This window comes from Ursus americanus, chromosome 3, assembly GCF_024610735.1.
Source record: "Ursus americanus isolate L20-20 chromosome 3, mUrsAme1.1.p, whole genome shotgun sequence".
Taxonomy (NCBI): Eukaryota; Metazoa; Chordata; class Mammalia; order Carnivora; family Ursidae; genus Ursus; species Ursus americanus.
This window is the reverse complement of record NC_142129.1, coordinates 6,010,376-6,032,280: the sequence shown is the minus strand read 5'-3', so window position 1 is coordinate 6,032,280 and position 21,905 is coordinate 6,010,376. Positions and strand designations below refer to the sequence as shown.

General features: G+C 53.9%; 1 protein-coding gene across 1 annotated transcript in view; it reads right to left on the bottom strand.

Annotated features, from left to right (window-relative positions):
• Nucleotides 1-13,352, bottom strand: part of SMARCD3 (SWI/SNF related BAF chromatin remodeling complex subunit D3) — a 28,112-nt gene extending 14,760 nt beyond the window's left edge. Inside the window, exon 1 of the mRNA XM_045792301.2 lies at nt 13,212-13,352. Coding sequence (XP_045648257.1) covers nt 13,212-13,250 — 39 coding nt within the window. The 5' untranslated portion in view covers nt 13,251-13,352. The remainder of the gene's footprint in view (nt 1-13,211) is intronic.
• Nucleotides 13,353-21,905: the final 8,553 nt, after the last annotated feature.

Sequence of the window (21,905 nt, the reverse complement as noted above, 5' to 3'; positions counted from 1 at the left end):
CCATCTGCCTCTAGACCAACACCGGCCTATCTAGCTAGCTGCAGGGGCAAAAACAAGGGATCCATGTTCTCAGGACTCACAGGCTATCAAGACTCCAAGGAGCAGCAAGCCCCTCCTTCTCACCACCTACCTCCCTCCACCAGCCTCCTGGCTGCCCCCCAGCCAGAGCCCAGGAAGCCCACCCATCCCACAGTGCCCTCTGTCTGGCTGAAGCCATCACTCCTGCCCTGCTTGCACCCCATGGCTCCCAGGCCCCGGCCCTCCTTTCTCTTGGCAGAAAGGAGCCCCATCCCGGCACCTCTGATTCCTCTCCTCTCTCCCCCACAGCTCACTGCTCCCTCATGACCAGTGTCGGGACAGTCTCCTGGTGGCTTAATGTCCTGCCCCTCATCCCCGGGGAAGCTTCTGAGGTCTCAGCTACTGCTCTGACCAGGTGGTCCGAGGGATTTCGGCCAACCACTACATTCTGAGGTCTGGGATGTCACCTGAGTGAAGAAAACTGAGTAGAAAAAAATTCATGTACATTCCCTTGGCAAATGTTTCAGTGAAACCAAACCAAATGTTGGGGGGCAGTGGAATGTACAGATAAAACCTGCCTGGAAGCAACCCTTGAACCTGGTCTCCCAGATACCTGCAGCTCTGTGAGGGATCAAGGGCAGGCCCCGACCTGCCCTCAGGGTCTGAGGACACTTTTACACTGCACGGGTGGGGGCTGCGAGTGCCCCCCCCAACACGACACTCTGTCCCGCCCCATGGTCAGCCTTGAGTGCACCTGCCTTCCTGTCACGATGTACTTCCTCCTTTGAGTCCAGCCCCACAGAAGGCCCCGGACTCCCCTCAGAGGCCCATCTCCCAACCTGAACCCTTCTACTGTGCGGTCTGTCATAAGTAAAATTTCCAAAACGCTGGGCCACTTCTGTGAACAGCCCTTTTGCCTTCTTGCAAGAGAAGCCCTCCAGAAACCACTGCCCTCGAAACTGCCACTGGTGGTGTCAGTATTTTCTCCAGAGCTCCCCACCCCTGGACTCAAAGTGGGGTAGGGACCCTCCCTGCCACTCGAGGACACTCATTGACGCCTGTCCTCTTCTTGCTGCTTTTTGGGATCTTCATGGGTGGTCCTTGCCATACCTCGGTCTCTCGTCCCTCGGCCACCTCTCCTCTAGAAGTCCCCCACCCTCCCTCAGCCATTTGCTCCAGGTCACCTATTGGGTCTTATCATTCCAGCAGCTGCAGCCCCACACCCCAAAATCAGCCTTAAACACCTCACTCCGACCACCATCTCCTGTCCTTCCAGCTCACTCTGTCCACTTCCCTGATTCCCGAAGCCTGTGACTCCACTGGAACCTCTGGTCCATTTCTCTGACCCACACCCCTCATCACAACTACACTGTTACATAGGATTCTTTTTTAAAAATTATGATAAAACATACGTAACATAAAATTCATCATTTCACCTCCTTTGCATATACTCCTGACTCTCTTACTTAAGAGTTAAATCCAGCTTCACCAACTCTTGCCCCACACCTGGCACCTGAATGTGGCCAGAGAGACACCTAAGCACCCTGACGGGGTCTCCCTGTTCAGGAGCACCCCCTTCACCTGGCCTCATGCTGCGCAGCTGTCCCGCTGTCCCTCCTCCACGCACGCCCTTCCCCGCTCTGCTCTCTATGCGAGTTTCCACATCTGCTCCCCCTCCTGAGCTGACGCCCTTGCTTCTCACTGCACTGAGACACAGAAGCTTCCAAAGAACTTCCACCTAGCCACCTCAGTGCTTGCCTGCTTTGGGAACGCGTGGTCCTAGCCATAGGCCGGAAGCGGGCAGTGCTCCGGCGCAGCCCCAGAGCAACCTTGTCCTGCTCTCCCCGTGCCGCTTGGTGGCCATAGGTCTGGAGAACTCGGAGACTCTCACTGGGCCTAAGGAGGGTAGAAGTGAGCTGAGCAAAAGGCAAAAGCTCCACCCGTGTGCAAAGGACTGCAGGTTTCTTGGGGGAACAGGGCCAAAAGTGCATGGGATCAAGAGGAGATGGTCTTTGAAGCTGCTCTATGATCAAGGTCTCGCAGTCAAAGCAGGGCTCAGTCTCCCCCGTGTCCCCACACAGCATACCGTCTTTACTCCTGGGCTCAAAGAGCTGTGGTGATGGCCAAGAGGCCCCGTGAAGACTCACCAGGGAGCAGGCAGTAGGGAAATGGAGGAGGATGGCCTCAGGACCTGCATGATGCTCAGCCCCGAGCTTCACAGTCCTTTGTAATTAAGGCCAGCTGGTGCCCCCCCAACCCAGTGAATCCCCTCCAGGTAGCCCCTCAGCCAACCCTGCCCCCCTGCCCTTGCTCCCAGATCTGGGTTTTTGCTTTGGCCATTGCAACCTAGTCTGTCTTGGGACCGGGCTGTGACAATGAGGCCTTAATGCCCTGCACGTCACTCCAGTTCTTTCGGGGTCCTGTCCTCTCCCAGGCTCTGAACACACTGCCCTGGGTAGGGTCTCTGCAGGCACCACAGTGCGATGACTCTGAGCTTAGACTCCAGAACAGGACTTCTCAGCCTTAGCACCACTGACATTTTGGGCTGGATAAGTCTTTATTGTGGGGGCTGCCTCATGATGTTGGTAACATCCCTGGCCTCTATCCAGGAAATTCTACCAGCACGCCCCCCGCCCTCACCCCCACCCTCAGTGCAACAAACAAAAATATCTCCCAACACTGTCCTTTGTCCCTGGAGGGTACAATTGCCCTGGGTGAAGAACCTCTGATCTAGAGTCTGATGGTCCCGGGTTCACACTCAGCTCAGAACCTTGCACAAGTTATTTCACCTGTCCGAGCCTCGTCTTCCCTGTCCTCAAGACAGGGCGCCCTACGCCTGACTCACAGGTCGATGTGAGGCTTGAAATAAAGTCGTGCACGTGCAGAATTGGGCACAGGGTCCAGCACAGAGGAGACACTTAACAGTTGCTGCTCTTAGAGCTTCCTGATGCTGAGCCTGCCCGACTCTGCGGGCGAGGCTGCACTGCCCTGCCTTATCTCTGGGTCCTGGCGGTCCTGTTGTCCAACGACCCCCAGCTAGGAGACTGGTGAAAACAGGGAGCCCTCAGAGCCCCTCTGCTGAGGAACCATCACAAATACCACGGAGGGGACGTCTGAGGGCTCAGCTGGGCAATTATTCACAGTGGCTAATTCTGGTGGCTCTGGGAGCCCAAGCGGAGTCTGGGTTCTGGCCCAACCGCTGGAAGCCTCCTTGAGCGCATTAGTAGGCAGGGTGGGTCTTGTATGGGAAGCTTATCCATGCAGTGCAAAAACTTGGTAAAGACTGCAGGAAAGGGGGGAAGGAAGACATTCAGAGGCCACCAGAAGTGGCAAAGCCACTGGACTCTCACCGAAGAGTTTGTAAGGGCGACCGTCGGGCCAAGAGAAGCAGAGGTTCAGGAGCTGCTGCTGGAAGCATCCGGAGGAAAAGCAGGGCCTCCTCCTGCACCTGTCCCCCTCCTCCTCTGCCATCCTGCCGCGCACTTAGTGAGCACCTCCTGTGTGAGCGCTTGGTGCCAAGTGCTGCCCACGCACCCATGAGACACAGCCTCAGCCCCTGGGACACAATGTTGGAGGACTGGATAGAGTAGGGTGGGGCTGACGGCATCGAAGCCGTGAGAAGCTCATGTCAGCTCCTGCCCCAGGACAGCTGCTGCTCTGGCAGGGGGTTGGGGGGAGCAGGCACCGTGCACCCCATTCCAGAGCTCTGGGCTTCCTTATGGGGAAAAAGAGGCATTCAGCCCCCAACAGCTATGTCTTCATTGGGGCTGTGGCTTGGCAGGGTGGCCAGCCTTGTGGCAGTGGTGGAGAAGTCAGCAGCTAGCTGCAGCCATGGCCGAGGGTGTCCCCAGTCGCTGTGCCCAAGCCCCAGCAGAGGTTGCAGGGGCAGCCCGTGGGGGGCAGTGGTGGAGCCCGCCATGGGGCTGTACCAGTGCACACTGGTGAATGCCGGGGGTGTCTGTGGGAACAGAGGGCTCGGGACCTCCCTCCAGCTCCACGCAGCCCCTAGTGAGGAAAGCTCCAGCCCAGGGAGGAGCTGGTGTCCCCGCAGCAGGGGGCAGCGGGGACCTCGGACCTTCCTGTGGTGCGTGTGAGCCTGGGTCACCTCCCAGACGTTCTGGCTACCTGGAACTCATCTTCTCCCTCCTCCATAAGACACAGCTCCAAATTCCGAAGCAGACGTCATAGTCCCCCCAGCACAGGCTGAAGTGTGTCTCCCCCCACCAAACTCGTTTGCTGGAGTCCTAACCCCCCTTCCTCAGAATGTGTTCTTACTTGGAGATAGGGTCTTTACAAAGGTAATCCAGTTAAAATGAGGTCAATAGGGTAACCCTAATCCAATATGACCGGGATCATAAAATAGGGGAAATTTCCGACACAGGGTCAGGTACACACAGAGGGAAGACGCGTGACTCGGGGAAGACGGCTGTCTGCAAGTCAAGCAGCGAGGTCCGGGGCAGATCTGCCCTCACAGCCTCAGAAGGACCCAAGCCCCCTGTCGACACCTTGTTCTCTGGCATCCTGCCTCCAGAAAATACATTTCCAGCCTTAAAGCCACCCACTGTGACTGGCCTGCCTGTCCAAGGGCCACCCGCCTCTCCCCTCGACCCTGAAAGCACGGCACTGAGAACAACGTGCTTATGGGCACAACGCAGGGCCAAGCCTGGGGCCAGAACAGCTGAGGTTGAGTCTTTCTGCCACCACCAATTGACAGGAGCACAAAAGGGCCACATTGTGTCAATTTCTCTTAGCCTCAGTCTGTTTATCTTTAAAATGGGTACACTGCCACTTCAGCTCTCTCACCAGCTTATTGCGAATAGCAAAACAGTACTGAGGGGACACATGCGGGAATTTTCTTTAAGTCCTGGAGGTCCAAACGAAGCCATCACTGTTAGTAGCATATCACTCCTTGGTAACCATCCATCCCACTTTGGACTTTCATTGAACTTGCTGTCAATTAAAACCTCAATTCTCTTTCTACTCTGATTGTGCCAAAACGTGTCTCCCATCCCCTACTTCTAACATTGCCTATTTGGATTCAAGAACAGATAACTTATATTTATTCCTGTTGATATCCATCTTGTAGGAATCAGCCCATTATTCCAGCTTGAGATCCCTTGAATCTCAATTCGGTAATCCGATATATTTGCCATCCTTTCCAGCTATGTGTCATTCACAGATCCATGAGCATGACCTTCTCTCCTCACCCAGGTCCATGCTGACTGTACTGGAAGAGGAAAGACAAAGCCCTCGTTCCAGACAGACAATCTACAACCTTTGGGTTGAGTCTTCAATTGGCAGCAAATTTACTCAATCGTAGTAACATGAAGTGATGTGCTGGAGTGTCATGTTGGTAGTTTAAAATCAGCCGTGGTAGGAGTATTTATACCATGGAAATTGGCAAATAATACAAATCAGATTTCAGCTCCCCCTTCCCACCCTGTCAAGAGCCAGTTGTTAAATATTTACCCGCACACTACTGCATCCAGCCCACGTTTATGTGTCACACTCAAGATATTGGGAGAGACTTTGTCAAACACCTCCAAATTCACACATACATCTTTACGGAGCTTCATAGCCTACAAAACAGTGCAGTATGCATTATTTAATTTGGTTCTTTCAACATCCCAGGAAGTTAAAGGGCTGAATATTACTATACCCATTTTAAAGATGAGAACACAAGGTTAATGATTGACTCAGAGCCAGACAGGGAACTAGTGTCAAAGATGGGGCTCAGACTGCCATGTTCTGATCTCAAGGTCACTGTTCTTTTAGGCTTGTCATTGAACTGCCCCTCGCCCCCGCCCCTACCGTTGGTTGTCAGAGGTGCCCTGAATTCCCTCACCAGCCGCTGTCCTGGGTTTAAAACTCAAACTTTGAGGGGGATTCTGCAACTGGGGATTCTACCTCCAGTCCTTTCCATTAGCAGCCCACCATTGGGATCCCTGTTTCTAGGGCAGGATTCTCAAGTTTTTGACAAGACTCTGCATTCTGTTTAAAAATCGTTGATGGCAAGAGACTGCTTAAAGTGACCCCAACTCAGTGTGGTGTTTCTCAACCTGGGGTCCAATGATGCCTGGGCCCCTCGAGTTCTCTGGACTAGCAATGCTGATTTAGGGCTCTGGGCCCGAAGGCTAGAAGAGGTGACCAGTTGGGGGTGATGGCATGAGGGGAGCCCAAGAAGGAAGGTGCAAAGCAAACAGGTTTGGCTTAACTCATAGTGTCTTTCTTGAACACTTTTTAAAATCTTAAAAATTGAGAGATTTCACATAAAAAGCCAGATTTCCAGAATCTCTTAAAAACCTGGAAATCTAGCAACACAAGCCCACCAATATACTTGGAAACAATCAGATGGAATTGGGGAGGGGCTGTCCCTTTTCTAAGTGGCAAGACTTCTCCAATTTACTACACACACACACACACACACAGACACACCATTTTGGGGGTTGCAAACTCTAAAGTCCTAGGCACCCAGCAATGAATGTAAATGAGTTGTGTGAGCTTTGAGCACCAGGACAACTAGCCTTTGACCTTGGGTCTAGGTGCTGGGGTACAAGGGGCTGGCCTGGGTCTACAGAAAAGGCTGGCTGCTTTGTCTCTTTGAGGGCCCGTCTGGTTTGGGTCACTGCACCCCTCTGGGGGCTAGATGTGGTGGACAGACCCCAACTGGGGCTCTTGCACTAACCATTGGGAAGTTTACTCAACCTCTCTGTGTTTCAGTTTCTCATCTCGAAAGTGATGATGATAATACTATCATTTTAGTCTTGCGGTGAGGATAAATCAGCTAAACCATGACAAATTCTTAAAACAGTTCCTAAAACCTGCACTAAGATCTCAGTCAACAGTGGTTGCCACTCTTCTGCCCTGGGCCTGCTTGGCCCTTCTCCATCCTGTGGGAGCTGCTCTGGAGTCCCGGGGGCTGCTGAAGTGAGGGGTGGGACTGTTGGGGGTGGGGTGGGAGAGTCTGGATAGGTGGGGCCCTAGTCCACCCTTTGGGCATTCTTTGAAAGGGTGTCTGAGACAGTTTTCTCCTGAAGGAAGAGGCCAGAGTAAGAGGGTGGTGGGGTGGTAAAAGTAAGTGGTCAAAGGAGAAACTGAGGCACAAAAGCAAAAGAGTGCTTCCTGCTGGGTGGGATGGAGTGGGGTCTTCGGAGGGAGCTGGAGCTCAGCTTCTCCCCCTCCTCTGGGCCCTTGATGGCTGGGGCCCCTCCCCCAAGCCCACCCACCGGGCCCCTGCTGTGGATTCAGCTGCTTACAGCCCAGGACAGCCAGAGCACCACGGAGCTCTCTCCTCCACCCTGCTGGCTGGCTTTTTAATTCCAACTTGAAACTTTATTAAAGGCTTAAATATGCAGACTGCGTCAGACTGGGAAGCCAGGCTAAAGCTAACTCTGCATCTGAGTTCAAGATGTGGGAGCAGGGAGAATGGCGTTCTCAGCTGAGGGGAGGAAAGGCCCAGGGGTTGCTCACTGACTCCAGGCCTTTATGAGCCCACACTATAAGGGTGGCGAGAATGGAAGCTGGGCCTGGAACCTGGGGGGACATGGTCACAGGGTCTGTGGATGACGCCTGGATGCCGTAGTGCGCAGGGCGGCACCGGGCACCACATTTTAGCCCGCGGCCTGATGAGGGGTACCAGGTGCTGGCTGTTGAGCTGAGTGCTCGGTACTTAGCAGCCCTCTGAATCTTTATAGAAGGGGCATCAAGTCCCACCTTACAGACGGGGACACTGAGGCTCAGAGAACTAAGTGCGTCTTCCCACATCAGCCTAGCTGATGAGGGGCAGAGCCCACCTTCCAACGGAGCCCCGGGAGCCCCGAAGCCTGTTTGCCGGCATCAGGCAGCACCCCCCTCCGGCTCTCGCAGTGGGCACCAAGGGCGAGAGCAGCCTGCACGGGCCCCCAGGTGAGGAACATTTGAGGAAGCCAGACCTGAATGTTCCTGAGAGCGGACCCGGGGAGGGGAGGCAAACGACTGGAGGCAGTCAGATGTCATGGAAGCAGAAGAGCGTTTATTCTCTAGAACTCCAAAGGGCAAGACCAGGGTCCCCGGAAGGAAGATTCTCCTCATCACAAGAACAACTAAAGACGGGGTGCCCGGGTGCCTCAATCGGTTAAGCATCTGATTCTTGATTTCGGCTCAGGTCATGATTTCAGGGTGGGGGGGCTCAAGCCCCATGTTGGGCTCTGTGCTCAGTGGGGAGTCTGCTTGAGATTCTCTCTCTCCCTCTGCCCCTCCCCCTCTCCCCACCCTCCCCTCCCCCAGGCCTGCTCTCTTTCTCTCTCTCTAAAATAAATAAATAAATCTTTTTAAAAAAACCAAACAACTAAATATGGAAGGAGCGTCTATGAACATGGTGAACAGGTCCTTTTTGAAAGGGACTGCTGCCCAGGCATGGGCCAAGGGCTGCTCAGGTGTCAGCAGGCCAAGGTGGGTAGTTAAGAAAGGCCTACCCTTGGGTTGTGCGGGTACAGAGAGGGCAAGGACCAACCATACAAAGGGATCTCAGGGTCCTCTTTTTTTTTTTTTTTTTTTACAGAGAGAGCGTAAGCAAGAGAGCAGGGAAGGGGCAGAGGGAGAGGGAGAGAGAGAATCCCAAGCAGGCTCCACGCCCAGCACAGAGCCTGACGTGGGGCTCAAGCCCACACCCCTGAGATCATGATCTGAAGCGAAATCAAGAGTTAGACATTTAACTGACTGAGCTGCCCAGGTGCCCCTCAGGATCCTCTTTTTTTTTTTTTTTAAGATTTTATTTATTTACTGGACAGAGAGAGACACAGCGAGAGGGAACACCAGCAAGGGGAGTGGAAGAGGGAGAAGCAGGCTTCCCACTGAGCAGGGAGCCTGATGAGGGGCTCTGGGATCATGACCTGAGCTGAAGGCAGAGGCTTTACGATGGAGCCATCCAGGCGCCCCGCCCCTCATGGTCCTCTTAAGATCAACTGTCAGAGCCACCTCCTCCCACCCCCTGCCTCATTCATTCACGAAATGTTTTTCTGTACTGTGCGGAACACCACAGATGCAGTCTGAGCCTTTAAGGAGCAGTATGATGCAATCTTTAAACCTTTGGTACACGCTATAAGCCATAAGAAGTTAGGACGTCATACCTAATCAGTGTGGGAGAAAGTGTCCCTGGAAGAAGTGGCGTTTAAGTAGAGACTTGAAGGATAGGCAGATTTAGGGAGGTGAAGGGAGCTGCAAGTGTGTTGCAGGCCAAGGGAACAGCATGTGGGAAGGCCCTGAGTGAGGGCAGGCCCTTGAAGCCGGTGAGGAAACGGAAGAGAGAACAGATCAGGTCTGTGTTGCAGGAACCCTGGCTACCCCAGTGGGCTGGGGTTGGGAGGAGGGGTCCAGACTGAGAGTGGGCCACGACTTGGGTGGCTACCTCAGTGGTCCAGGTAGGAGACAACAGCGTCATTACGGAGACATAAGAGGATGGAACTAAGACATGTCTAGGAAATCAAATCAAAGGAAGAGGTGATTGTCCCAATGGAGAGAGAAGGGGGAGGGTCAAATGTCACTCCCAGGTCAGGACTTGAGCTTTGGTGTCGCTGTCAGCAAGATGGCTAGCCCCACACCCAACCATGGAGGGAACCCTGTGCTCTTGTCATCATGGGTTCACGGGGAGACCTCTACTCTGTTCCTCTGGAGAGAAGACTCTGGAATAATCCTGCCACCTCTCCCACCCCTTGGGAGGGGCTCTCTGCCTGAGGAGCTGGGGGTGTCTGACGTCTGCTGGACAAGTTCCTCTCCTGGGTCAGGGGTGGTGACATCAGGGCTGTTCCGTGCAGCCTGCCCTTCCCTTTGGGGTGCGTCTGCTGGCAGGAGGGAGCCCATCTTAACCTTTTCCTACGCCCCAGATAAGCAAACACAGGTTCAAGCTTCTTTCTCTAGTCCGGCTGGCCCTGCAATAAAGCTGATATGTCCCTGACACGTGGGCTCACGATCTACGGTGGAAGGCGAGTGACTGGGCCCACACTATACCCAAACTCACCTGCTGGGCATGTGTGCTGGTTGAGGTCTCTATGTTCCTACAAGGATATTACCCTTCCCCAAGAATGTGTGGGACTCTGTAGTTAATTCCCGATTTTAAATAAACCTTCCTGCTGCCTGACAGTTCTCAAAACTGTTGTTGGAAATATTAAAGTGTAGAGCATTTCCTGAAGGCAGGCGATGTCTTCCTCTAGTCCTTCTAACTTTTATCTTGGGATTGACCACGATCAGCAATATTTATTTGGCTGCATACTATTGTGTTGGTCTTTGCCTTGGCCTAGGAAACCTGTGCTTAGCTCTGTCACCCAGTGTCGCCCTCACGTCATCACATAGGAGACACTTCTCGGGGTCACAGGGCCCGAAATCACAGCGTCTTGGAGCAAATGCTCTGGCTTCTAGGCGGTGCGAATGCCATGAGCACCCTGTTCTCCCACTGCGGATGGGGCCTCTGGGCCTTGCGGCTTGTGCCTTGTGCACTAATGCCATCCTTGGCTGCCCCATATATTCCCTCCCTGTATTTCCAATGTCCTGACTTGCTCACTACACGTGTCTTTGCCAAGTGCCCCCGACCCCTTCTGGAGTGAGGTGGAGCACAGCACATCCTCCTGTGTCTTCTTGTCTCTGCCTTTCTCCCCTCCCCACAGCACGCTGCTCCTCACTCCAGGCCCCAGAATGTTCTTCGGTCTGGAAAGAAGGTTGACATGGGAGATGATCCAAGTTTGTAAATTCCAGGAAAGGCATGAGCGGGACACATGCTCATAAGACACATTCTCAAATGTCCTGGAAGTTAAGTTTAGGTAACAAAGAAATTGGTTTCACAGCTTGGGAAGCAAATCAAGAGGTGGGCCAGGCTGAAGTGAGCAATTCCTCTCCTGCAGGGTCCTCACAAGTGACCAAGGGTCTGCACATCCCTCACCAGCAGGGGACCCTGGCAGCCACAGCCCTGGCCCCCCCAGGCGTCCGTCAGCCGAGTGCCCACCAGAAGCGGGCCGACGCCTCTGGCACGGTCATCCGAGAGGGCGCAGAATCCAGCGGAACCTGAGGGCCGTTCACTCAGCCCACGTGTCTGCGACTCCGCCTTCTCTCGTGACACCTCCTGACACCTCCTCCCATGACACCCCCTCCTGGTGACACCTTCAGCTCATTACCTCCACCACTTCACGCTCACTAATAACGAGCTCTCACTTGCAATCACACTGCCAGCACTCGGGGCGAAGACAGCCTCCAGCTGCTGCCCGCCTGGGAGTGCGCCCACCGCGTCGTCTAGACGCTAGCACGGGGCCTGTCAGCATCCAAATGACAGCACGTGCCCGAGCCGCCAAGCGTCAAAGCCGGCTCCATGCCTGGGACTGCACGTGCTGAATGAAGCCCCATCTCATGTTAATGCGGCTCTAAAACAACGCGCCAGAAACTTCCCCAGCACCTCACCCCTTGCCTCCTTCATCACATGGGGAGGCCCCCAGGAGTTTCAGGACTGACCCTCCGTTCACCTTGTGACCAGGCCACTCCGGGACCAGGTGTCGCTAGGATGTACCCACAGCTCTCAGAGCCTCCAACCCCCCAGGCTTCCCATGCCTCCCCTCCCCTGCTGCCCATCCTTCAGGGTGATCACCTCCTTCAGGCAAGGTCTGGATCAACCCAGGGCACCGAACTAGTGCTGCTGGGGAGCCAGCTTAGGGCTTAGCTCAGTGTACCCCAAATCAGCCACGACTTACAAGGACTCACCACATGGGGGCCCCTGGCTCTAGGGTACCTCCCAGGGACCCCAGCTGCTCGGCAAGCCTCCACCCTCAGACACCAAGAACTTTAGAGTTGCCCAGCAAGTACACCGGCTTAGGCCTTTTCTTTAGGCTTCTGCATTAAAAAACCAACCCCTGCAAGCTGGGAGACAGGCCCGCAGTTAAGCTAAGGCAGGACCTTTGTGTGGGGCACTGACTTTCCTGCACCGCCCAGCGTTTGTCTGCCCCGTGGCCAGCACCAGGTGACAGCACTGGGCTCCCCTGGCAGCCAGCCACAGCACCATCTTCCTGGAGGCACAAGCCAGCCACAGGGGTGGGAGGGAGGGGAACAGCCCAGGCAGGATAGAGAGAGTTCCTCGGCCCTTTCTGAGGAAGAAGTTGGGAAAGCCACCCTCATTTCACCCAGCCCCTTTTCCTCTGAAAGCCCACTTCACACTGCTCCTCTGGGGCCTTTCCGCTCCTCAGAGCCCTGGGGCCTGAACTGTCTGCTGTAGCACTTCTCGTGGGCTTTCCCAAGTCTGTCCCCCTGCTGGACTTCCGGTCCTGAGGGTAAGGACAAAGTCCTTCACACCTCTAGGGTCCCCTAGCACCCAGCCTGTCAGAGGAGACTCCCACTGGCGAGGCAGCCAGGGTGACAGGTGGGGCTGGGCAGGCCTCAGACCCAGATCCTGCCCTTTCCCACAGCTGAACATGGCTCTCAGGCAGGCAGCCTTTCCACCCAGTGCCTCAGTGCCTCCTTCTGGACCAGGGGCACCGATATGGTACTAGCCGGGCCAACCTCCTTACACTTTGCCAAGAGGAGGCCCAGGAAGTCCAACTCACATGCGATGGGCCTGGAGCACCTCTGAGTCTGAGGCCTGCCTGGTGGTAGCACAGGGCTGGCCCCACCCAAGGCCACGCAACAGGCTGCCACCACCTCCCCCTCCCACCAAGAACAAACCCCTGCCTGGATTCTGGAAGGATTTTAGAGGTTTGCCAAAGAAGGTTTGGGGTTAGGTTTCTAGAGCCTAAGTTGTGCTGGGTGTCAGCAGGCCCCCCCAGCTAGCAGAGAGCATGCGTGCGCACACGCCGGTGAGGATGGAGGAGGTGTGTGTCTGCGTGGCTATGAGTGGAGGAAATGGAATGAGCCACAGCCCCAGACCATTTTCACCAGAGCTAAAACCTGGTTTCAGGCTCGCTGCTTCCTGGCTCCGACTGGCTTTGATAGGCAGAACCCAGGGAGCCAGGAGGAGAAGGCACTCAGAAGGGGTAGTGGAAGGGTGGGAGGAGATGTCAGCAGGATCTGGGGGATGGCCCAGCAGTGGGAGGGGATGGGAAGAAGCATGTCATAGGTACGGCTTGGGCGGGACAGAAATGCCAAGAGGGGGCCTTGGGTTATGACTGGAGGTCAAGAGCCAGCACCTCTCAGTGGGGTCCCAGGGCTCCTGCTTCTGGGTTTGGGGCCGTGGGGGCAGCGCCTACCTGTACCACGGCGGGTGGGTGCTGAAGGCCTGGAGTCATAGGTGGCAGGGTCCTGCAGCAGGGGAGTCATCCAGTGCCCCCTCGGTGCCCGGGCCCGGAGCCCACTGCACCTGCAGCACCAAGGGCCATTGTGAGGAGAATCTGAAAGGAGAGGGCAGTGGGAGGGGTGGGCCAGAACCTGAGCCCCAAAGGCAGAGTCCAGATGGACCTCCGAGGGCTGGTGAGGAAGCCTGAGGAGGTCAGCTGGGTGGACCAAACTCTGTGACAAGGAGGTCTGAGAAAGAAAACAGGAGGTGTGCAGAAAGGGACCAGGATAGAGGGCTGCACGGGGATCACAGGGCAGGAGCAGTGTGAGAGCAGGAAGCAGTCGGCAGGGACCAGGTCTTGCAGGACTGAGCTATAAGGACAGAGCAGAGAACCCAGGTGAGACCTAGGCCCGGCAGGGGAGGCAAGTTCTGGGGACTTGGCAATAGGCAGGGGAGAGGGACCTGAGCATTGGAGGTACAGGGCATGACTGTCAGGCCCAGATGGGACCTGGATGGCTTCTGGAGCCCAGAAGGGACATCTGAGGGAATCCCAGGGGTGGCAGGCACGTTGAGTAGGCCTGTTCTTAATCTGCCCATTGCGCTCATGCCGGCCCCTCCCTGTTTCACCCCTGGTTTCTCCTCTGGTTTCACCCCTCCTGCAAGAGCAGCAAGGCCACAGGCTGGGGTCAGGACTCAACTTGTGAACTCAAGTCCTTGAGCAGGTGGAGTGTGGGGGACAAGTAAAAGGCAGTGTTATAGGTATGGGGCGGGGGGCTTGAGAGTGGGTCAGGGTCACACGTAGGTGGTGTTGGCCAGGAGGCAACTCCAAGAAGTGTGAGGAGGCAGGGCGAACAATGAGAGGAGGAAGATGCCAATGGGGGAGAGGTTACCTGCCCAGGGATGGTTGGGAGGGGGGGGTGCCCTGCAGGAAGGCTAAAGACAGGGGGACAACCTGAATGGGAGAGAAGTATCCAGGCAGGAGGGTGTCAAGTGGAGACAGGGAAGGTGCCAGGCGGGGGGTGGGGGGAGGAGGGAGGTGCCAGGCAGGATGGGAGGAGGGGAGGTGCCAGGAAGAGGGAAGGAGGGGAGGTGCCAGGCAGGGGAGAGGAGGGGAGGTGCCAGGCGGAGGGAAGGAGGGGAGGTGCCAGGCAGGGGAGTGGGTAGGAGGGAGAGGATGCCAGGCAGGAGCAGGATGGGAACATGCTAGGCAGGGAGGAGGAGGCAGGCGAGGGGGAGAAGTAGGTGCAAGGCAATCAGGGAGGAGGGAAGGTGCCAGACATGAGGGAGGAGAGGAAGGTACCAGGCAGGAGAGTGCCAGGCAAAGGGAAGGAGGGGAAATGCAGGTGGAGGGAGGATGGGAAGGTACCAGGTAGGGGAAGGAAGGAAAGATGCCAGGCAGAGATGAGAAGGGGGAAGTATCAGAGAGGAGGTAAGATGGGAGTCTGCCAGTCATGGAAGAGGTGCAAGAAAGGGGGTAGGAGGAGGAGATACCAGGCTGAGGGTGGGGGAGGTGCCAGGCAGGGGGAGGAAGAGAGTGAGGAGTGGGGGGAGAGATCAGGAAAGGAGGAGGGGATGAAGATGCCAGGCAGGGAGGGGGGTGCCAGGTAAAGGGAAGCGCCAGGTAAGAGGAAGGTGCCAGGAAGGGGTGAGAAGGAAGATGCCAGGCAGGGGAGGAGGAGGGGTGTCAGGCAGTGGGGAGACCAGAGAGATGCCAGGCAGGGAGGAGAACGGGGAGAGGCCAGGGGGGCGGAGGGGGATGTCAGACAGGGGGAGATGCCAGACAGGGGGGAGGAGGATGCCAGGCAGGGAGGAGAAGGGATGCCAGGCAGGCGGGAGCAGAGGAGATACCAGGCAGGGGGGAGGAGGGATGCCAGGCAGGGGAAGGAGGGATGATGCCAACAGAGGCAGGACGGGTACTGCCAGGCAGGGAAGGCGGGGGCGCCGGCGCAGCGCGGCCGGGCGGCGTCTCCGCAAGGGCCTGGGGGCCGCGCAGCGCGGGTCGCTCACCTGCTCCCCCGGGACCCCGGCCCGGAGCACGGCCGCCCGCTCCCCGCTCGGCGCTCAGCTCGGCCCGGCGCCTGCGCCGCTGCAGCCCGGAGCGGGGGAGGCGCAGGGAGCGTCTGAAAAGAGCGAGGAGCTTAATAATGAGTTAGGGATCAGAGCAGGAAGCGTCGCCCCATCCATCCGAATGTGCGATCACCGCGCTGGGAGCATCGCTGCCCACCCTGGCCAAGTCCATTGTGATCCTCAGCCTGTGCACAGATGAGCCTCAGGTCTGTACATGCACCTACGTGCCCACTGATTCACACAGGCTGTCGGAGCATCCTAAGTGAGCGCAGACATTACCTGCTCTCGGACCACACACACACACACACACACACACACACACACACCAGGCAGGGGGCGGGTGTCGGTTCCACTCCAGGTTCAGAGCCAGGCACTAACTGATGGCACCTCCTCCTACCTTTATGCATGACATCCAGTCACAGGAGACCCCTCAAAGCACCAGTAGCAGCTGGCACAGTGCCTGGCATACAGTAGGGGCTCAAGTCTTACCTGCTAAAAGGGATGAGCCTCAGAGAGCCTTAGGCGAGGTCCAGAGCAAGTGGGAGCCTCCACATGGAGCTGCCAGGTGAGGACTTTGGGGGCAGGGTCCGGGCAGACCCCGAGGAAGAGCTAGCTGTGACAGAGACCCAGGTCAGTGGGATCCCAACCCCTCAGATTCTCGCCTCTGCCCCAGATGCCTAGCCTAGCCCCATCCAGGCCACTCTGCTCACACTCCCCCATCTGGGGGTCCTGGGCGTTGCCTGGGCCTGCACTGCCCCTGACATGAGCTGACTTGGAGGCTTTTCCACCTCCACTGTTTTTTTGTTTTGTTTTGGTCATTATGTTTTACTTCTTTACTTAATTTTTTTCCAATTGTGTTAAACTACACAGAACACAAAATGTGCCGTCTTAGCCGCTTTTCAGTGTGCGGTTCAATGCCGTCAAGTATATTTACCTTGTTGTGCAGACCATCTCCAGAACTCTTTCACCTTGGCAACCTGAAACTCTACCCAGTAAACAATTCTCCTCTCCCTCAGACCTTGGGCACCATTGTTCCACTTTGTTTCTATGAATTTGCTTACTCTAGGTACCTCATATAAATACATTAATACAGTATTTGCCCTTTTGTGACTGGCTTGTTTCACCGCACATAACTTCCTCCAGGTTCATCGATGCTGTAGCAGGTGTCAGCGCTGCCTTCCTTTTCAGGCTGAATGAGCTTCCATTGTATGGATGGATACAACGTATGGATGGATATCAACCACGCTTCGTTTATCTGTTCATCTGTCTGTGGACAATCGGGTTGATTCCACTTTCTGGCCACTGTGAATAACGTTGCTTACACCCCCTTTAAAACATGTCATTAAGCCGGACAGAATCACACTCCCGCTCAGCCTTGGGAAGACATACTCAATCCTCCCCAGCCCCTTTCAGCACCTCTGATTCTATTTTCAGGACCCTTCCTCGGAGGACCTCAGGCCTTTGGCAACTCAGAGGACCCACTCTGGCCTTTTTACCCAAATTTGCTTACTTAATGCTCTATCAAATGTCTTCCTGTGTCCCTTCTAGTGAAGGAACCTGGGGTCCCTGCTAACAGCTTGATGCTATCATTCCTAGGAACATTTATCCTTTAACAAGGGACTCTTGGAAATGCAGGGGAAGAAGAGGCACAGTGAATATTTTGAGGTGGGGAAGGATTTGCTCAGTGACCTGGGGGGAGGGGGGCACGGAAAGCCATCAGGACAATGGGGTCTGAGGGGGCTTGAAAGACCTTCCACGACCCAGACCCCGGTGCCAAGGTCAGTCCTGGAGCTTCACTCCTCTGGGCAGAGAGGAGTCTACCTAGAGGCGGTACGTACCCTCTTGTGCCCCCCCCCACCAGTTATTAACTTGGCAGAATAAGTAAGTGAGGCGAGGTGACTGGGTCCTGACATGAGGGTGTATGTGTTGGGTGGGGGTGGTCACCAGAGGAGGCCCCCAGAGGGAGTGCAGGCAGCCAGGACACAAGGAGGGGCGGCCTCAAGCAGGCAGGCTGAGTGCTGGCCTAGGCCTGGCCAGAGGAGACAGGCAGAGGAGCCAGTTGGGCAGTCCCGCCTCTTCTGACCCTGTGCCCACAGCCCTTGGCCCCCTTTTTCCTCCTCCCACTCACAGTCTGTCCATCAGGGATAAAGTTTTCAAAGGTTAAGCCCCTGGTCCTTCTTTATGACTTCCCAGGTGGGTGGGGCAGCACATCTCTATCCCAGCATTGATACCTTGTTCCCAGGTGGGTGGGGCAGCACATCTCTATCCCAGCATTAATACCTTGTTCCCAGGTGGGTGGGGCAGCACATCTCTATCCCAGCATTGATACCTTGTTCCCAGGTGGGTGGGGCAGCACATCTCTATCCCAGCATTGATACCTTGTTCCCAGGTGGGTGGGGCAGCACATCTCTATCCCAGCATTGATACCTTGTTCCCAGGTGGGTGGGGCAGCACATCTCTATCCCAGCATTGATACCTTGTTTTTAAGTCACTGATCCCTTACCCATCTTTCCTTCTGGACTGTGAGCTCCAGGAGGGTGGGACTGGGGTTTGTTGGCCCAGCACAAGCCCGGTGCAGAGGAAGAACCAGTAAATGTTTGGAGGAAGCTTCCAGCAGACAGGCTCTGGCCACAGGAGGAATGGCAGGGGAGGCCTGGGAGGCCAGGGGTGAGGCTGAGCCAGAGGTGGTGTGGGACAGGGAGGGTTAGAGGTGAGAGGTGAAATTCAGTCATCTGTGAGGCCCAATGTTCCCTGCAGCACTGCTCCTATAGCGAGAACTTGGAAATACCTAAACGTTCTCCAGTCGGTGACAGATTAAATAAATTCTGTGACAGGTGTAAACAGGTGATAAGAGACAGGATAAACAGGTGACAAGATAAATACATCATTCAGTAAATGCTATCAAACAATGGGGAAACACTCTATATACTGGTAGAGCAGGATCTCAAAGATAAGGTGAGTGAAAAAAGCAAAATGTGCAGAACAGTGTGTAAAGCATGATTGTGTGTGTGTGTGTGTGTGTGTGTGTGTGTGTGTGCGCGCGTGCACGCACGTACATCTATACACAGTCCTCTAGAAGGGTACAAAAGGAACCGGCCTCTGGTGAGGATCCCGAGGGCAGGATGGGTAGAGGGAGACTTGCTTTCCACTGTGTGTTCCTTTTTAGCTTTTTAATTTAGAAGTAAAAGTTTACAAAAATCACCCGTATCATCATTTACACTTTTAAATTATGCTGAGCACCCACTATGTAAAATCAGGCCACAGATCTATGTGCCTTTGATCATGAACCTGTATGGGACTCTTCATCAGTTAATTTTTTCTTTTTTTATGATTTTATTTATTCATTGAGAGGAAGAGAGAGACAGAGAGAGCACAAGCAGAGGGAGAGGCACAGGGAGATGGAGAGGCAGATTCTCCGCTGAGCATGGAGCCCACAGCGCTCAATCCCAGGACCCCAAGATCATGACCTGAGCCAAAGGCAGACGCTTAAACACCTGAGCCATCCAGGCGCCCCCCTCAGTTAATTTTTTTGACTTGTTTTGCATTTCTGCCTCAAGCTTGTCTTACGGTGTGCCCAGCACCAGACGAGGCTCTGTGGGCAGGGATAAATGAGGCACCTCTTGACTGGATAAGGGATTAATACATGTAAACAACTCGCTATGCCAGGTAGAAGGGCTGGAATGCAATCACAGAGGCCAGTCCCAATGCTGGAGGGGACAGAAAGTAGAGTGGAGCTGCGGGGGCAGGGCTCGGAGGGCTGTGGACAGGGGGAGGGGAAGTTAGTATTTAATGGGGACAGAGTTTCTGTTTTGCAAGATGAGAAGAGATCTGGAGATGGGTGGTGGTGATGGTTACACAACAGTGTGAATGGATTTAATACCAGAGAACTGCACACTTTCACATGCCTAAGATGGTAAATTTTAAGTTATGTGTCTTTTACTACAATTACAACAAATAAAAATAGGGGATATATATAGCATGGTGACCACAGTTAATAATACTGTATTGCATATTTGAAAGTTAAGAGAATCGATCTTAAAAGTTCTCATTTCAAGAAATAAATTTTTTGTAACTATGTGAGGTGATCAACCAGACTCATTGCAGCGATCACTTACGCAATACAGCGAATTGTTCTGTGGTACAACTGAAACTCATGTTATATGTCAATTATACCTCAATTGAAAATACGTTAACTAAGTAAATATAAGAATAAAAAACAAATAAAAGAATCCTAGCAGAAAGAAGTGGTGTTTCCTCCCCTTACCACATGTCAGGTACTATATAGGGTGTTTGGTTTTCCAACAGCCCTGCGAGAAAGACATAATTATTCACATTTACATATGATAGACCATGAAGCTTAGGGAGGTCAAGAGATGTGTCTGAGCTGGGATTCAAATTTCTGTCCTTTGGGCTTCTTCCTGCCCTGCAGGCAGCTCTGGGGAAGCAGGGCGGAAACTGGAGGGTGCGTGTACATTTCACGGAACAGGCGGCTGAGCGTGGATGGGCCATCCAGTCGTGACCTGTGACCGGCAAGGGAGAAGACGGCCCACCAGGCAGGGAGCAGCCAGAACACCAGCCTGGCAGGGTGACTGTGAATGGCACACCCGTGGACTGACCGGTAGCCTGCTGAGCTAAGAGACAAGGCTGCAAACGAGCATGTCTGGTATGGGGTCTGGCATGCTCGCTCAGGAGTCTGGGCTTTGTCCTGGGGCCGCCGGGTGTGGGCAAAGGACTGCTGTATGTCCTGGAGCTCCCAGAATCTTCATGGGTTTTCAGGACTCCTCGCCCCCCCCCTCCCCCTGCATTGTCCTCCATGCCCTCCCATCAGGACAGGGAAGGTGCAAAACTTCCAGAAACTGCTCTGAGATTTAGTCAGATTTATTCCTGATTTGGTGTTTTCCTTCTCTTCAAGAGTCCTCCTGCCCTGCCCACCTCAAAATACCCTATTCAAGCTTCAGGCCCCACAAAATCTTGGTCTGGTCCTGGCTGAGCCATGTACTGAACTGTGAGTACTCTTCCTTTCTTGGACAATTTTCGTTTTCCCTAGAGTTCATAATTAGCCTTTTAAAAATAAACTACTTTTTAGAACAATTTTAGTTTCACAGTAAAACTGAGTGGAAAGTACAGAGAATTCCCATATACCGCTGTCCCCTCCCCCAATCCCCCCCACTACAGGAATGGCACACTACCAGAATGGGACATTTGTTACGATCAGGAAACACTGACACATCGTTATTACCCAAAGTCCACAGTCGACATTGGGGTTCACTTTCCTTGTTGTTACATTCTATGGATTTGGACGAACGTATAATGACGTATCCATCACCATGGTATCATAAAGAATTATTTCACTGCCCCAAGAATCCTCTGTGCTCTGTCTATTCCTCTCTCCCTCCCCACAACTCCTGATCTCCATACTTTTGTATGCCAGAATGCCATATAGTCAGAAGCATCCAGTATGTATCCTTTTCAGACCAGCTTCTTTTGTGGAGTAATGTACATTTAAGTTTCCTCCATTCATATCCTCTTGTGGCTTGATAGCTCATTTCTTTTTAGAATAATATGGCCTTGTAAGGATGTACCACAGTAATAATTATCTTTTTGAAAAAAATTCTTGTTTGTTCCTTTCCTTAGTTTTTTACATACTTATAAAATCAACCCCAAGTCTCTGCTGACATCTAACTCTCCTCTCTTCGGACATTCAGATTCTATAGGCTCTCCTGGAGCCTTCCGACCTCTTCCAGTCTGGACTGGTTGCCCAGAGCTGTTATCCTGGAATTTCCTTTCAGTATAATCTTGGGAATTCCTTCCCCTCTCTACTGCTCTTCAATCCCCTCATCAGATAGGTACTGAGTGCCATTACCTGCTTGATATTGTTTCAGGCACTGGGGTACAGCAATGAACATCATGAACCGAAAGGTTTCTCCTGACTTGTAACTTAATCTTCAAATGGGAAGGACAGGCAACAGGTAAGAAAAATATGTGGGATGTTCATTCCAGGCTTCTGAGGCTGGTTCGGTATTCAGAGATGGATCAATATAATCTACCATAATAACAAACTAAAGAAGAAGAATCACATAATCACAGCAATTGATGCAAAGCATCTGAGAAAATTCAACAGCCAAGAGGCAATTTGAGGAGTTCCAAGAAGCCTTCACTGTGAGGCTAGGCAGATGCTGGCTCCCGAAGGTAGGCCCACATCTGAATGCCTGGAACGTGTGAGTGTTACCTTGTTTGGAAAAAAGGTCTTTGCTGAGGTAATTAGATTAAGGATCCTGAGATGAGGAGATTATCCGGGATTATCCCTGTGGGCTCTAAATGCCATCACAAGTGGCCTTATAAGAGAGAGGCAGGAGATCACATGCGTACACACAGGGAAAGGTGATGTGAAGCCCGAGCAGAGAAAGATGGGGCCCCACCAGCCATCAGAAGCTGGAAAAAGCAAGGAACAATTTCTCGCCTAGAGCCTTTGGAGGGAGTATGGCTCTGCCTGTGCCTCAATTTAGAAATTCTGGCCTCCAGAACTATGGGAGAACAAATTACTATTGTTTTAAGCCACCCAGTTGGTGGTAATTGTTACAGTAGCCACAGGTACCTAATA